At 42.7% G+C, this 17,278-nt stretch overlaps 1 protein-coding gene across 2 annotated transcripts; it reads left to right on the forward strand.

The window, feature by feature from the left end:
* Positions 1–582: 582 nt before the first annotated feature.
* Positions 583–12,383, forward strand: otulina (OTU deubiquitinase with linear linkage specificity a). 2 transcript variants are annotated; one of them, XM_068032229.1, is made up of 4 exons: positions 587–756; positions 6,855–6,976; positions 9,792–9,993; positions 11,522–12,383. In XM_068032229.1, the coding sequence occupies exons 1-4, from the start codon at positions 649–651 to the stop codon at positions 11,624–11,626; spliced, it is 537 nt and encodes a 178-aa protein (XP_067888330.1). In that variant the 5' UTR covers positions 587–648; the 3' UTR covers positions 11,627–12,383. The 2 variants fall into 2 exon arrangements, with proteins under 2 accessions (XP_067888329.1, XP_067888330.1); XM_068032228.1 differs by having other exon boundaries at positions 583–756; positions 9,792–11,610.
* The last annotated feature ends 4,895 nt before the right edge of the window (positions 12,384–17,278 follow it).

Genomic DNA, 17,278 nt, shown 5'->3' on the forward strand with positions numbered 1-17,278 from the left:
TTCAGGGAGTAACTGTTCCCATTGGCAGAAGGATCCAGAACCAAAGGACACCGATTTAAGGTGATCGACAAAAGAAGCAACCCCAACATGAAGAAAAGCTTTTTTTAAACAGTAAATGGGAGGTCTTCAAAAGAGAAGTGGATAATTATCTGAAGAGAAACATTCTGCAGGGCTACAGAGAAAAGTTAGGGGAGTGGGACAAGGTGAGTTGTTCTTGCAGACAGCTGCACGAAATGTGCCTCTGTCCTGTTTTTCATTCTAACTAGCTTTTGAGTAACAACATTGCGGGTCTTGTGTTTTGACTACATTTTTTAAATGCCTCTTGTTTTTGAGCACTTGGTGTTTAGTCCCGATTGGTGACACTGGGGCAGGTCACTGTTACTTTTACAATTATTGGTCCATCTTTAACAGGAATTTGAATTGCCACCTAATCACGAGTACCACGGGTACATGTTGCAATAGTGAGCAAAGGCTCAGCGTCCTGCAATATCAGCATGGCTAGATTCCCCAGCACATTCCACACTTCCCTGTCATGCGCTTCCAGGCAGAGCACGTGTGCAACCAACACGCCTGTCAGGTGCCTCGCGCGCGACATCAAGTTCTGATGACGTTGGTCTGGCGGTGTAGGGTTGCGGATGGGTCGGTGCAATGTGGCGGCTGAACATGGGTCATAACGATGATGTGTTTGACGAGGAGGCGGATGAATTGCGGCTCTCGAGGAATGAGTGGAACATCTGCATGGGGCAGCGGCTCAAGGTACCCGGGGACAGGGCCGAGCTGACGGAACCGATCGGTTAGTCGGCGGCCGTTGGGAGTGGAGCCGTGGGCCTAAGAGGCCGACTTCTGTGCGCGTGCGCGGCCTCGTCATGCGCGTGTGTTAACCCCCTGTTGGTCAGAATCTGCTTTGGGACCAAGTTGCACAATTCGTGTGATGTTTAGGATATTGGAAATGCTCAGTACATCTGGCAGCATCTGTGGAGAGACTGAACGTTTCAGATCAATGACCGTTCGTCGACTGGGAAAAGTTAGAGATGTAACGTTTTAAGCAAATGGAGAGGAGGGAGAAGAATATGGAAGGTCTTTCTAGACCCATCTTTTGTTTCTTTGTCCTATTAATATCTCTTCTTGCCTTGCAATATCACTTCATCATTCGCCTTCCACCCTATCTCAGACTTCTTTTGTTTTCTTCCCTCCCCCACCCCTTCCCTGCCTCTGTTTAAAATTTGTTCCATCTCAACTTTTTCCAATTCTAATGGGAGGTCAGAGACCTGAAAGGTTTACTTTGTTTCTCTCTCACCAGATGTTGTCTGACTTGCTGAGTATTTCCAGCAGTTTTAATTTCAGATCTCCAGCATCCACAGTATTTTGTTCGTTATGATTTACTCCAGCTCTCTCTGTGTTTGTTGATACAGGGTCATGGGTATGCATAGCACTGGCATCAAGCCATCTCTTTCCTACATGATATATGAAGATGGTTTTTGCCTGAAACAGAAACAAGTATTGGGGTCATTTCCCTTCAAAATGCTCACCTGTCTCCAGGGAAAATATTTAACTATCCGCCTTGGCTTTGTGATTGTCCTGATGCCTTGAGCTAAAAAGCTGTGGGTTCAAGTCTGATTCCAGGATTGGATCATGTAATCCAGTCTGACATTTCTGTGCAGTACTGAGGGAATGCTGTCTTGGAGGTGCTGCCCACTCGAATGGGGCTCTGGCTGTATCTGCCCTTTCAGTTAGATTTAAAATATCCCTATGGCACTATTAGCCAATTGGAGACAAAATTGGCTTGGTGACAGGAGGCAGAGGGTGGTAGTGGAGGGTTTTTTTTCTGATTGGAGGCCGGTGACCATGTGGTGTGCTGCAGGGATCGGTGCTGGGCCCTCTGTTTGTCATAATGTATTAATGACTTGGATGTGAATGTAGGGGGCATGATTAGTAAGTTTGCAGATGACACCAAAATTGGTGATGTAGTGGATAATGAAGAAGGTTGTCTAAGGTGACAACAGGATATAGATAAACTGGGAAGGTAGGCAAGGGAGTGGCAAATGGAATTTAATGAAGCCAAGTGTGAAGTGATTTGTTTTGGGAAGTTAAACCAGGGCAGGACATATACAGTGAATGGCAGGGCCCTGGGGAGTGTTGTTGAGCAGAGAGACCTTGGGGTGCAAGTACATAGTTCCCTGAAAGAGACAACACAAGTAGACAGGGTGGTGAAGAAGGCGTATGGCATGCTTGCCTTCATCGGCCGAGGCATTGAGTACGAGAGAGTTGGGATGTCGTGTTACAGTTGTACGTAATGTTGGTTAGGCCGCACTTGGAGTACTGTGTGCAGTTCTGGTCGCCGCACTATAGGAAAGATGTGATTAAGCTAGAGAGGGTACAGAAAAGATTCACATGGATGTTGCCTGGTTTGGAGGTCTTGAGTTATAAAGAGAGATTGGATAGGCTGGATCTGTCTTCTCTGGAGCGAAGGAGGCTGAGAGGGGACATAATAGAGGTATATAAAATTGCGAGGCATAGATAGGGTAGATAGCCAGAGTCTGTTTCCCATGGTAGGGGTGTCTAAAACTAGAGGACATAGATTTAAGGTGAGAAGGAGGAGGTTCAAAGGGGTCAATTTTTCTCACAAAGTAGTGTGTATCTAGAATGAGCTGCTAGAGGAGATGGTGGGGGCAGGAACAGTAGCAACATTTAAGAGGCATCTGGACAGGTACTTGAATGAGCAAGGTATAGAGGGATATGGAATTAATGCAGGCAGTTGGGATTAGTATAGATAGGCATTATGGTCGGCATGGTGGGCTGAAGGGCCTGTTTCTATGCTGTACGATTCTACTACACTACTACTACTACTCTATTTGAACATAGTCATAGAATAATTTACAGCACAGAAGGAGGCTTCCTATCCACTTAGTCCCACTCCCCTGCTCAATCCCTATGGCTCTGGAAGTCTGTTTCCTTCAAGTGGCCATTCAATTTCTTTTTGAAGTCATTCATTGTCTCAGCTTCCACCACTCGCGAGCAGCGAATTCCAGGTCATTTACCACCTGCTGCATTTTTTTTTTTAAAAAGTTCTTTCTCATTCTCCCTGCATCTCTTGCCCGAAACCTTCTATCTGTGTCCGCTAGTCCTTGTAACATTTGTTAATGGTACTAGTTTTTCCTTGTCTGTCTAATCTAAGCTTGTCATAATCTTGTACACTTCTATTAAATCTCCTGTCAATCTCCTTTTGTTCTAAGGAGAACAAACGCAGCTTTTCCAACCTCGCCTTGTAACAAAAATCCTCCATCCCTGGAATAACTCTGGTTAATCTCCTCTGCACCCTCAAGGACCCTCGCATCCTGTCTGAAGTGTGGTGACCAGAACTGAATGCAATTCTCCAGTTAGGGCCCAACTGGAGTGTTGTAAAGATGCAGCATAACCCCTGTTTTTGTCCTCAATGCCTCTATTCATGAAGCCCAAGAACCCACATGCTTTGGTAACCACTCTTTCAATATGCCCTGCCATCTTCAAAGATCAATGCATATGCACCCTGAGGTCGCTCTGTTCCTCTACCCCTCTCAATATCCTCCCATTTATTGTGTATTCCCTTGCTTTGTTTGCCCTCCTCACATGCATTACCTCACACACTTCCCTGTATTGAATTCCATTTGCCACTTTTCCACCCACTCAACCAAACGATTGATATCATTCTGGAGTCTACAGCTGTCTTCTTCGCTATCAACTACACGGTCAATTTTTGTGTCATAAGCATATTTCCCAATCATGCCTCCTACATTTAAGTCCAAATCACTGACATAAACCACAAACTGCAAAGGACCAAACACTGAGCACTGTACATCACTGGAAACCACTTTCCATTTGCAAAAACATCTGTCGACCGTTACCCTTTGTTTCCTGTCACTGAGCCAATTTTGAATCCAACTTGCCACATTCTCCTGTATCCCATAGGCTTTTACTTTTCTGATCAGACTGCCATGTGGGACCTTGTCAAATGCCTTCCTAAAATCCATGTAGACCACATCCACTGCACTACCCTCCTCCAATCCTCCTTGTTAGTAAGACACGCCCTTCTCTTAACAAATCCATGCTGACTATTTGATTAATCCGTGCCTTTCGTAGTGACAGTTTATCCTATCCCTCTGAATTGATTCTAATAATTTGCCCATCACCAAGGTCCAACTGACCCGCATATTTGGCCTATCCCTCGCCCCCTTGTTAAACAATGGTACAACATTCGCAGACCTCCAATCCTCTTGTACCTCACGTGTATCTAGTGAGAATTTCCAGACTTGCCTTATTCTGTAAATGAGTTCTCTTTTTCATGTATCTCAAGAGCATCCCTTTCCCCTCCCAATCCCACTTCCTTCTGTGCTCACTGCACGCCACCCCCCCCCCCCCCACTCCCCTACTACACCACCACTGCCCCGCCAGGAAAAAGAAACTTCCCCAAGTTACTTAAAACTGCACTTTCAAATTCCATACTGACTAGCCTTTGGCCCTTCGTTGACCAGGACAGTTCAGCTACTGACCTGCTCAATTATGCCATCACCTCCACCATTTGCCCTTGTCCCCACTAAAACCACTACTCCCTCAATCCCTGGTCACTCTCTTGAGTACAGCCCTCATCTTTGCTCCTTCAAATCCATGGACTTGAACATTTATGGTGGACAACTGGTTTAGACATTCATCACCAGGTCTGGCTGGACCACATAAAGCACTATGGGATCCTGCTCTTCTCTGCCAAAACTACTCACCTATTCCAGGATCATCCTGGAATACAAAGATAACGCGCCCCCACCCACGATGACTTTTCTCCACTACGAACTGTTGTCTTAAACCCCTCTTCCCTGCCTCCTGCACCCTCTCCTTCATTTGTGAGGAGCTCATGGGCTTAGTCGCCAAGATCGAGACCATCCATTCAGTTGCCTCTTCCCTCCCTTCTAGCCCACCAACCCAAACTTCCTCCAAAGTTCCCCTGTCCTAGCTCTGAACTTGCAAATTCTCTACTTTATCTGCTACCTCCCCGTATGCCCTCATGAAATCCACCTCCTCCCTGGAGCTTCTTCCCACCAAACTGCTAACTACCCAACTTCCTTTCCTGGTCCCCAAGTTAGCTGATATTAACTGTTCCCTCTCGTCCTGTACTGCCCCCTCCCCTTCAATCTGCTGTCATCAACCCCTTCTCAAAACAACCCCACTCTTGACCCCTCTATCCTGGCAAACAATTGCCTGATGTCCAACCTCCCTTTCAGCTCCAAAGTCCTTGAACATCGATGCCTATCTTTCCACGACTCCATGTTTGAACCACTCCAATCGGGTTTCTGCCCTACCGCATCGCTGGAGTGGCCCTTATCAAAGTTACAAGTGGCATGCTGGGTGACTGACCATGGTAAACCATCCCACATCCTTCTTGACCTGTCTACAGCCTTTGACATAGTTCACCACATCATCATCCTCCTCCTCCAAAACCTCAACTTTCTTCCAGTTGGGTGGGTCTGCTGTCATGTGGTTTCATTCTTATCTGTCCGGTCATAGCTAGAGAATTAGTGGCTTCTCTTCCTGCTCACCCACCATTACCTCTGAAGTTCTCCAAGGATCCATTCATTTGTCCTCCATATATCTCATCTATATGCTGCCCTTCACGACACCTTCCAAAAATACATCAGATTCCAAATATAAATTGATGACCCCAAGCTCTACCTCACCACCACCTCTCTTGACTATTGCACTGTCTCTGATTTGTCTTGCTGCATATCTGGCATTCAGTCCTGGATGAGCTGAAGTTTTCTCCAACTAAATTTGGTAAGACAGAAGCCATTGTCTTCGGTCCCCACCGACAACTCTGTTCCCTAGCCACCAACTCCATTCTTCTCTCTGATCACTGTCCCAGGCAAAACCAGATTTTTTGCAACTTCGACGTCCTATTTGATACTGAGACAAACTTCTGATCACATCCGCTCCATCAGGATCGCCTGCGTCCACCTCCTTAACATTACCTGTCTCTGCCATTGCCTTGGCTCATCTGCTGAAACCCTCATCCGTGCTTTTGTTATCTCTAGACTTGACTATTCCAGTGTTCTCCTGGTTGCCCTCTATCTTCTTTCCTCCATAAACTTGAACTTATCCAAAACTCTGCCTGTGTCCTAACTCCTGCTTAGTCCTGTTCATCCATTTCCCCCCCTGTGCTTGCTGACTGCATAGGCTCCCAGGCCAGCAATGCCTCAACTTTAAAGTTCTAATCCTTGTTTTCAAATCCCTCCATTCCCACACCCCTCCCTAGGTTTGTAACCTCCTCCAGCCCTTTGAGATCTCTGCAGTCCTCCCATTCTGACATGTTACGCATCCCGATTTTTAACTGCTCCACCTTTGGCAACCGTACCTTCAGCTGCCTAGGACATGATTTCTCGCATTCCTGCCCTAAGCCTTTCTACCTCTGCTTTTAAGATGCTCCTTAAAACCTACCTCTGACCATGCTTTTGGTCATCTGTCCTAATATCTCCTTATGTGTCTGTGTCAAATTATGCTTCACACTCTCAAAGTGCCTTGGGACATTTTACTAGCTTAACGGCACTACATAAAACAGGTAGTAATTGAGCAGGCCATTCAGTCCCTTGAAAACTGAAGTCAAATTCTCAGTCGTCTTGTTGGGATTTAAACTTGCATCCTCTGGATTACTAGTCTGATATAACCACTACATTTTCACACCCTGCTATGAGTGGAATAAAATTCATAGCTTTTATTTGTGTGGCGGGTATAGCCTTTGTGGGTTCATGATGCAGTGAAGCTGGCTTGTCATTTTTAAAGTCTGATCAGCCAGCTGCTCATTAAGTCACTAACTTTCAATTCTTTCCTTCTAGGAAGGTTATAGGGATGGGCTAAATGCTGGCCGAGAATCCACCCTACAGCGTGGCTTCAATGAAGGTTACCAAGAGGGTGTGAAGAAGATGTTGGTTCCTGGACAGATGAAAGGGCTTCTGAGGTGAGCATACAGCAGAAGACTGCACTGTGCTTATCAGCAGCTGTGACCTAATTACACTCAACTCTAAAAGGTTCTGGGCAGTTCTGAACCTTATTTGCGTTCTTGGACAATACAAAACAGTTGCAAGCAGTAGTTCAGTTGCAATAAATTAAAAATTTATTAAGTATCAAAATTATACTTGCTCCTTTTTCTTCAGTTAAACAGTGTGCCAAAGGCAACTTGGCATTCTCTTTTAACCCTTTCTTGGAGATCTGCCCCCCCCCCACCCCCACCCACCAACCGAATGACCCTCCCCAGTTCTTTTAGTTGGTCTCTGGTGCGTGTTATCACTTTCTGATTGGTTTCTTAAAGTGACACCTAGGGGCAGCACTATCCATTAACTGGTCCCTTTGTTCTCGAGAGGTAAGGGGTCACATGTTTTACAGGAATTGGTTGTCTGATTTCCAGGAATCATCCTTATCACTGACTGAGATGACCACATGATTTCCAGGAATCTGAACTCTCTCTGGTTCATGTGCCTTCCAGGAAAAAATCTGCACTAGTTCATATAACTATAATATATAACAATATCTTAAAAATATGACAGTATGATTTCAAAATACTTGATTGATACATGTGCATGGATAAATGAATCGGAACATAGTTCATATTCTTACAACCAATGTCATTTTTAAGACAAAAGTGCACGAACATGGAATTTATAGCGCAGAAACAGGCTGTTGGCACAACTGATCTGTGTTCATGAGTCTCCTACCCAACTTAAGACCCTACCAGCATATCCTTCTATTTCTTTCTCTTGTACTTATCTACCTTTCCCTTAAATGTATCTATGCTATTCAATGACCAGTCCCATTCTAACTACTCTGTATTCTTTGTTGGATTTATTGGTGACTATCTTATAATTATGATCCCTAGTTTTGGATTCCCCCACAATGGAGATATGTTTTTGGTCTACCCTGTCAGATCCCTTCATAATTTTAAAGACGTCTATCCGGTCACCTGTGTCTTCTCTGTACTAAAGAGAAGAGATCCAGCCTGATCAGTCTTTCCTTATAGTTGTACCCTCTCAGTTCTGGTATCTTTTTATAAAAACATCTTGCACTTTATCTAGTGCTTCTATATCCCATGCCTTCACAATTGATGTCATTAAAGCAGACTTGGCCTCGTAAATGATGCCCACATCCTGTGAATGAATAACAAAAAAGCTCTTGATACCAGAATACTCTAATACGGGGTTGGATGATGAGTTGATCTGAAAGAAGAATGGATGGACGTCTGCTTTGACAACTCAAGTTAATGGGAGCATGGAAAAGAAAATAGTTAGGGTGAGCCATTAGCTGTACTACAGATTCATAATTATTCCCTGTCTCTCCTCTCTTAATGATCATAACTTTGAAAGCTCATATGGTTATCCATTAATTGCATCCATTCTAACCTGATTGAGCCTGTCAATGGTGCAATTCTAGCTCTGATTACAATCTGAATTAATTTTATCATGTTCAATAAAACACACAATTCTGCAAATACGCAACTCTCCCATTGGCATATGAAAAGGAAAAAAGGCTGGTTAAAATTTGGGATGTAGATCCTTGGTCAGAGTTCTGAAGTGACCATGCCCAAAACATTAGCCCATCATTTCTCTCTTCAGATTCTGGTGACCTGCCAATCTCCCTTGATATTTATAATTACCAATGTTTGAAGAATCTTTGTAAAATGGTGTTTATTGCTCCCTATTAATTGTAGAAAATAGAGAAATTTCAAGTCTTGTATTGAAAATATAGAAACACGAATGCAGTAAATAAGCTTCCAATGTCTGGCTTGGTATTATCTAGTACTCTCCAAATGGACTTTTATTGCTGTTCTTTTCAGATGTTCTAATGAGCGACTTGATAAATCTGGCATAGTTCAGTGTTTTATGTCTGTAAAGTTGGTCAGAAGATTGCTTATAGATAATCTGAAGTACATATTCTCTATTGATAGCTGTGTAGTATATAATATGTAGCCTATAGGAATGTATAGGATTAGAATAAACCATTTCAGTTCATGTGGCTGGCCCCAGAATTCAAAAGCAGTACACTGTTCACTAATGTCTTCCAATTGATTTGTCCCAAATGCCTGTCCAACTCCCTTTTTAACTTGGGCTGAGATCATCAGCAATGTTAATATCAACAATTTATTCACAATATTCATCACCTTGTGTGAAATAGTTATATCTGATCTATCCATTTTCTCTTCTCTTTTCCCCCATCCCCAATTCTGAACTTCATTCCATGCTGTTTGAGCAGTTGTAAACTGTTTCCCAGGGTTCTTAGGGACATAAATATTTGCTTGTTAAAAAGAAAACTTTGCTGAAAATCTGCAATAAAAGCAAAATCTTGAAAAATGCAATTGGAAGAGGGGAAAAAAAAATACTGGTTTAGATAGGATGTTCTGATAGATTACATTGAAACATTACCCTTTATCTTTTTCATATAGCTCAATCTTGCTGAGAGATCTCCCAAGCATTGCTTACAGTGCGTCAGTGGAGCTGCAATGCTAGCTAGCTGCAGCTTGCAACTAGTGTGTTACCGGGAGCAGTTTACATAAGTAGTTTCATATTTAAGTGTTGATTTAAAAAGTCTGACTCAAAATCGTGACTAAGAAATGCAGGTCTATGCCAGATTTCTAATATAAATATATTGTGAATTATTTATAATTTATTAGCACCTGAAGCTTGTCTTTTATTGCTTAGTAATGCTTTTATTTTTATAGGAAGTTAGATGCTGTAAGTATGAAATACCCTAAGTGAAACACAGTATATTTTCTATTTCTGCAGTGCCTTGCTGTCATGGTGTCACCTGAATGGAAGTGATCCTAATCTCCTGGCAAAAGTAAACCAGCTCCTTGGTGTTGCTGCCCAGCAGGAGGAACTTATTTTTAGAAATCTGAGTGCACCTCCCCAAGAAACCAGTGTCAGTGATGTAACTGAGTACATTGAGGACATGGGCTTGGACACCACACCAGAGAAGCAGACAGAGGCAAGTAGCTGCAGTGCTGCTAAAGGTGAAAGCAGCAACTCTAGCAGTGAGATTGGAAATCATGACCATGGAACCAGTACCACTTCTTCACACCCGCGTTGCTGTAGTACTGCATCAGGAATTGATGAAGCAGAAATGGTTAAACAGCTCTGTCGAGACTGTGCCCTCTTGTTGAAAGACTGTGAGCTACCACTGGATATAGCCCTTCATTTCCAGCTGCAACCTTAACTTTTGTCAGTCAAAGTTCAAATATTTTCATAGAATTACAGCACAGAAGACGACCATTTGGCCCATCATATCTGTGCTGGCTCTCTGCAAGAGCAATGCACCTAGTCCCACTCCCTTGCCTTTACCCCATTGACCTGCAACTTTTTTCTCTTCAGATTATTATCCAGTAGCCTTTTGAAAGCCATGATTGAATCTGCATGCACCACACTTTTAGGCAGTGCATTCAGATTCTAACCACTCACTGCAGAAACGTTTTTTCCTCGTGTTGCCTTTAGTTCTTTTGCCATTCACCACCTTAAATTGGCGTCTTCTGGTTCTTGACACTTCTGCCAATGGAAACAGTTTCTCCATATCTACTCTGTCCAGACCCCTCATGATTTTGAAAATGTCTATGAAATCTCTTCTCAACCTCCTTTTCTCTAAGGACGGCAAACCCAGCTTCTCCCACCTCAATATGCAACTGAAGTCTCTCATCCCTGGAACCATTCTTGTAAATCTTTTCTGCACCTTCTCTAATGCCTTCACATCCTTCCTAAAGTACTCCAGTGAGGCCAGACCAGTGTTTTATAAAGGTTTGCCATAATTTCCTTGTTTTTGTACTCTGCCTTTATTTATAAAGTCCATGATCTCGTATGCCTTTTAACTGCTTTCTCAACTTGCCCTGCAACCTTCAATGATTTGTGCACATATACTCCTAGGTCTGTCTGTTCCTGCACCACCTTTAAAGTTGTATCCTTTTTTAAATTGCCTCTTCTCATTTTTCCTCCCAAAGTGTGTCTCATTGCACTTCTGTGTATTCAATTTTAACTGCCACTTGTCCAGCACTCCAGCAGCCTATGTCCTCCTGAAGTCTATCATTATTCTCCTCACAGTTCACAGTACTTCTAGGTTTTATGTCATTGCAAATTTTGAAATTGTGCCCTGCATACCCAAGTCTGTCAATGTAGATGAAGAAAAGCAGGAGTCCCAACATTGACCCCTGGGGAAGCCTGCTATATACCATCCTCTAGTCCAAAAATAACCATTCACCACTGTTTCTTGTCACTCAGCCAACTTTGTATCCATGCTGCCACTATCTTTTTTATTCCATGGCCATTAACTTTACTGACAAGCCTGTTATGTGGAACTTTATCAAATGCCATTTACACTACATCAAACACATCACCCTCATTAACCCTCTCAACCCATCAAAAATGCTCAATCACGTTTGATAAACACAATTTGTCCTTAACAAATCAATGCTGGATTTCCTTAATGAATCCATATTTGTCCAAGTGACTGTTAATTTTGCACCCAACAGACCAGCATGTATCTTGACAGCCGTTGTGCCGAGTACTGCACGGTTCCTCCAGAGCAGTCAGCACCGAGAACAGGAACAGATCAAGACACGACTGTTTTTGAGTAATGAAGTTTCCTGCAAGATGGCCAATGGTCGTCTTAACTCATACATCCAGAAAACAATTCTACATGCCATTCATCACAGGCTCCAACTGCTTCATAAACCATTCCAGCAAATTTTGCGCCAACTGCCTGACCTGGAAGTCCATTCTAAATATTAAACACTCCTTTTGTGTGATGAATCTCCTGACATCAAAGTTAATTTGCCCTTTGCTACTTTGACTATTTCCACCCCTCCACTTACTGAACCCTTAGATGTTAGTCTTCCATTTCCAGTGAAAAGCTGAGGTTTCTGCTGACTTTTCTCCAAATTCAGTCCTTTGCCCCCAGGGATCAGTCTCATGCAGTAAATCCTGGGATTCAAAATCTCCCTTGTCTTAAGTGACAAAGCAACAGGGTCCAATGCTCCAGGTTTGGTGAGGCATAGCGCAATTTCCTCCGATTTGCTGGATTATTTTGACTAAATAGTTCAGTGTTTTCTATGTTTGAGCTGTTGAAATGATATTTAACATCGATCCTGTCACGTGAGAATGTAATATTGTCGGGGCTTGTAGGCCCAAATGATAGCATGCTTTTTAAAAAAGTTATTACTGTTGCTCTTGAACAGCTGAAACACACCATAAAACTTATCAGAAATGTGCTCTAACCTGATGCATCCTTAACACATGAATTGACTTGCTACATATTGGAGTTTCTGAGGAAGATTAATGTCTGCTTCTTGTGAATTGGATTGATTTCTACATTAAACAGTCCAAAAATGAGAAGGTGTATTTGCTTTGGAAGCTATTGCCATGATAATAGTTCATCAAGACAACAAGCGTTAATGTTATCAGGTTTGGGCCTGCATTGCATATTCTATTTAGTTCAGCATTATTGGTCTTTCTGCACCATTGGGAGTTTACTGCTTAATGTCCAGTTATGTGAATTTGTGAAGTGGGAGGGTGGTAATAGTGAACCAATCACATCTGGGGAAACGTTGGCATCCAGAGGGAGCTTGGTGCCCCTGTACATGAATCACAAAGTTAACATGCCAGTACAGCAAACAATTAGAAAAGCAAATGGTATGTTTGTCTTTATTACAAAATGATTGGAGTATAAGACTTGGGGCATTGGGACCAGTTTGGGGGCAGGAAGCACCTATTCAAAAAGGACGGGTTGCACCTCAGCAGGATTGGGACCAATGGCCTTGTGGGGAGGGTTTAAACTAAATTGGCAGGGGGATGAGCACCAGCATATAGAATCTGTAAAGAGGAATAAGGTGCATAAAGTGAGAGTGTTAGATTGTACTAGAGAGGGAAGTAGTATATTAGGAGCAGACTAAGAAGGGCTATGAGGAATACAAAGACTGGTTTATAATGCATGTATGTGAAAGCACAAAATGTGATGAACAAGATTGGTGAGTTACAAGCAAAATAACCATGTGGGAATATGATGGTGTCCATATCAGAAACGTGACTTAAAAATGGTGAGGACTGGGTGCTTAATATTCACGGATACAAAGTGTTCAGAAAAGATCGGGAAGGAAAAAAGGTGGAGTGGCAGTTGTAGGGAAGGCATTGTAGTGTTGGAAAGGTGGGGTTGGGGAATGCCAGAATTCATTTGGTTAGAGCTGATTGAGGGGGGGTGGGGAAAAGATATGATCATGCTACTGTGGGTGTTCCATAGGCCTCCAAATAGTGAGTGTGATGGAGGAGTAAATCAAATGTGCAAGAACTATAGAGTGGTGATATTGGGATACTTTAGTTACCCAAATGTTGATTGGGAATGAAGGGAAGGAATTTCTGAAATGTATTCAAGATAAATTCCTTGACCAGTAGGTTCTCAGTCCAACTAGGAAGCAAGCATTGCTGCTTTGGTGCTGGGGCATAGGGTGGGCTGAGAGGACCAATCGTGTGTGGAACATGTGGGTAAATATGATTGTTGTACATAAGGTTTAAGTTAGTAATGGAGAAAAGCAAGGAATATTCCAAAGTAAAACCTCTAAATTGGAAGAGAGCTAACTTCAATGGGGTGAGAGGGGATCTAGTCAGGGTAAAGTGGAAGCAAAGTTGGACAGGAACAATGTGTGATCTTTAAGGAAGAGGTGTCTAAGGTACAGGCTAGGTATATTCCAACAAGAGGGGAAGACAGGGAACCCAATCAAGGGTTCCTTGGATGACCAGGGAGATAAAGAATATGATGAAACAAAAAATGAAGATGCATGTTAGGGGAATTATTTGAGAAAACCAGGTCAAATACAGTAAGTTGAGGGGGGAAGTGAAGAGGAAAATAAGACTAGCAAAGAGAGAATGAGAATAGAATGGCAGTTAACAGAAAATGGAACCCAAAAATCATCATCTGGCATGTAAATAGTCAGGTAGTAAGAGCTAGGGTGGGGCCTATTTGGGACAAAGAAGGACCTACTTGACTTCTATAGGTAGATGAACCTGCATCTTCCTCCTTTTCATAATGTAATTCCAGAGACCCACCTGAACTCTTCCAGGTCGGGTAAAATGGTCAAGGCTCAATTCAGCACAGCTCAGTATTCTTTTAACTGTTATTGTACCATGGATTACATACAAACATCAGTACACTGTTCCTTTCAATTCCAAACAGTGTATACATGTGTTCCACTTAACTCTCCTTAATTACAAACACTGCTCACCCCCGTGATCACTTAAAGGCCTCTTGCCCAGGCATCCAGCACGATGAGAGGTCGCTCAGTAAAACAAGGTGACCTCCCTGCAGGCTTGGGGGGTGGCCTGCGCCCTGGGCAATCTAGCCCATGGAGGGACCCTGGCGGAGAACAACCCTTACTTCCACTCCCCCTGCCTTCCCATCATCTGGACCTGCCAGTTTGGCCCTGGCAGCCCTGCCACATTAACCTGGGGTCTGGATCTCCAGTGCTGGTTGTAGTTCCAAGGCCTCTTGCAGTACTGGCAGTGGCCACCACTCGTGACGATGCCAATACTGCTGAGCTGCCGGCCCAGTGATTAGCTCAGTAAGTATTCCCTTCACTCTGTGGCTGGAATTTTACATCATATCTGGGAGTGGACTGGGAGGCAGAGGGTGCTGTTCCTGTCGCATTTAATTTTAGCTATAGTCCCTGACACCGCTTGCATTTTTAGTCAGATGTGTTTTGGAAATCCAAGTCGATGATGTCTACTAGCTCTTTAATGCACTGTACCACTAGCTTCACAAAACTGGACCAGTTTTGCCAAATATGACTATTTTTTTTCTTAAACTGTTGGGTAGTCCTTTATACATGTATAGCAGATCCTTTTTGCTTTCTATTAACTTCCCTACCACTTCCTAACCTCAATGAGGTTAGACTCATTGATCTGTAGTTCCCAGGAACTGATTTCTTTTTTTAAAAAAAAACAAAAGCCAGAAGTGGTTTCCTCCAATCATCCGGCCATATCCCAGTTCTTGGGAACCTATTAAAATTATTCATCAGGGAATCACACAAAACCTCTGCCATTTCTTTTGTTACTCTAGGATAAATTAAATCTGATGATGCTATTTTAACCACCTCGCTTTTCTATTAGGGAAGTTTGAATTAGATGTGTGTGGTAGCTGATAAGTGGACTCTTACACTGCTGCCTTCTATATTCCTCATTTGAATCCAGGCCAAAATGCTGTGACTTACCCAATACTTCAAGGGTGCAGATGCACAACAGAACAGCTTGCTGGTAGCACACACGTCCCTGAGCCAGAGGGTCGTGGGTTTAAATCGTACTCCAGAGACTAGCATAAAATGGAGGCTGACACTTCAGTTCAGTACCGTACAGAGTTCTGATAGTGCAGCACTCACTCAGATCTGACTGTCAAATTTGGATGTTAAACTATGACCCCCTTCTGCCCCCTCATGCACTCTTCGAAGAGCAGGGGAGTTCTCTCTGGTGTCCTGGGCAACTTAATTGGCTGTGTAGTGCTTTGGGCAATTGAGAGGTTGTGAAAGGCACTAAATAAATTTGGTGCACATTTCCAAAAAGCTGACTGACTTTCACAAGATCGAATGTGCATAAAATGGGGTTTTCAATTGACTTGAAAAACATTCCTTAGCTATGACTTTGCAGATAATACTACCCAATAGTGTATTAACAGACTACCAAGTGTCTGAGTACCTCTAGTATAACGGGATTTGGATATAGGAAAGGTGTCTTACTAACCAGGGCACCCAAGACTATTAAATCCAGTTCCCTTTTTAAAAAAAAAAGAAAACTTAGCATTAAGATTTAAATTGCCAGACCAAAGTGGTTTTTTTGTGTATGAGCCAAAAAGACTTGTATTGATATCTTGTCCTATCACAGCTATCAAAGACATTCCAAAGTCCTTTACATACAATAATTACTATGAAGTACAACCACTGTTATTTGACCAAGCACAGCATATTTTGCATAACATCCCTTAAATGGCAAAGAGATGAATAACCAGTTGATTTTTTTTTTCTTATACTGGTTGAAGGAGAAATCTTGACCAAGACACCAGAAGAATTCCTTGCTTGTGGAATAGTGTTCTGGGATCTTTATTTTCCCCCTAAACAGGAATATGGAACTTTGGTTTAACATCTTGTCTGAAAAGTGACACCCTGAACAATGCAGCACTCCTTCAGTATTACATTGGAGAATCAGCCTATATGATATGCTCAAGTCCTGGAGTGGAGAAAATGGTATCGTGGTAATGTCAGTGAACTAGTAATCCAGAGATTCAAGCCAATGCCCTGGGGACACAGGTTCAAATCCCACCATGGCAGCTGGTGGAATTTAAATTCCATTAATAAGTTCAATTAATTAAAAAAAATCTGGAATTGAAAGCTAGTCTCAATAATATGCAAACTATCATCGATGATCATTAAAAACTCATCTGGTTCTCTAGTGTATTTTAGGAAAGGAAATCTGTCATCCTTACCTGGTTTGGCCGACATGTGATTCCAGACCCACAGCAATGTGGTTGACTCTTAACTGCCCTCTGAAATGGCCTAGCAAGCCACTCAGTTGTCAAGGGCAATTAGGGATGGGCAACAAATGCTGGCCTTGCCAGTGATGCCCGCATCTCATGAAAGAATTTTTAAAAAAAGAAACCACAACCTTTTGGCTCAGAGGCTAGAGTGTGACCAATTTCTTCAAGCTGACACATCAAAATAATGGTACATCAGACTGGTTTCTAACACAAGCCTTGGATATATTTGGATACCAACCATGCTGATCCAAATTTGTAGTCATGCCCTTTTAAGAAGGGAGTATCTGTGGAATTAGACCATACAATGGAGAACTCCATTACAAAAATAAATAGTTGCGTGAATTATTAGTGTGAAAAGTAAATGAGAAACGCCATCTATTATTTTGCAAAGCATCATCTTGGACTGTGATAACTGGACTTTGCAGTTAATTTTTACATGCTTCTCATAATTAAACAAGGAGCAAAAGACCATCTAGCCAAGTCTCAGAATTGCCCTACCAACTCTGTGTCTGTCCATTTCCTCCACACAATATTTTGTTCTATGGTTCCCCTGTCTGTTCTGAAGGGATGTGGGGGAAAAGGTTGTGATTACAACTGTTTGCTCATACAGAGGGTTGGGGTGAATAGGTTGTGTTGTAACTTTTACGTATTTCTATGACCTGTTCCAGTATCCTCCTGCTCTCAAACTGCTTCGTGTCTAAACTCTGCTTACTATAGA

Source organism: Heterodontus francisci, chromosome 5 (assembly GCF_036365525.1).
Source record: "Heterodontus francisci isolate sHetFra1 chromosome 5, sHetFra1.hap1, whole genome shotgun sequence".
In the NCBI taxonomy this organism is placed as follows: domain Eukaryota; kingdom Metazoa; phylum Chordata; class Chondrichthyes; order Heterodontiformes; family Heterodontidae; genus Heterodontus; species Heterodontus francisci.

Coding starts and splice junctions, on each gene's coding strand:
- otulina (XM_068032228.1), top strand. CDS start 649: ATGTGGCGGCTGAACATGGGTCATAACGATGATGTGTTTGACGAGGAG. Junction 757..6,854: donor GCATGGGGCAGCGGCTCAAG/GTACCCGGGGAC, acceptor CTTTCCTTCTAG/GAAGGTTATAGGGATGGGCT. Junction 6,977..9,791: donor CAGATGAAAGGGCTTCTGAG/GTGAGCATACAG, acceptor CTATTTCTGCAG/TGCCTTGCTGTCATGGTGTC.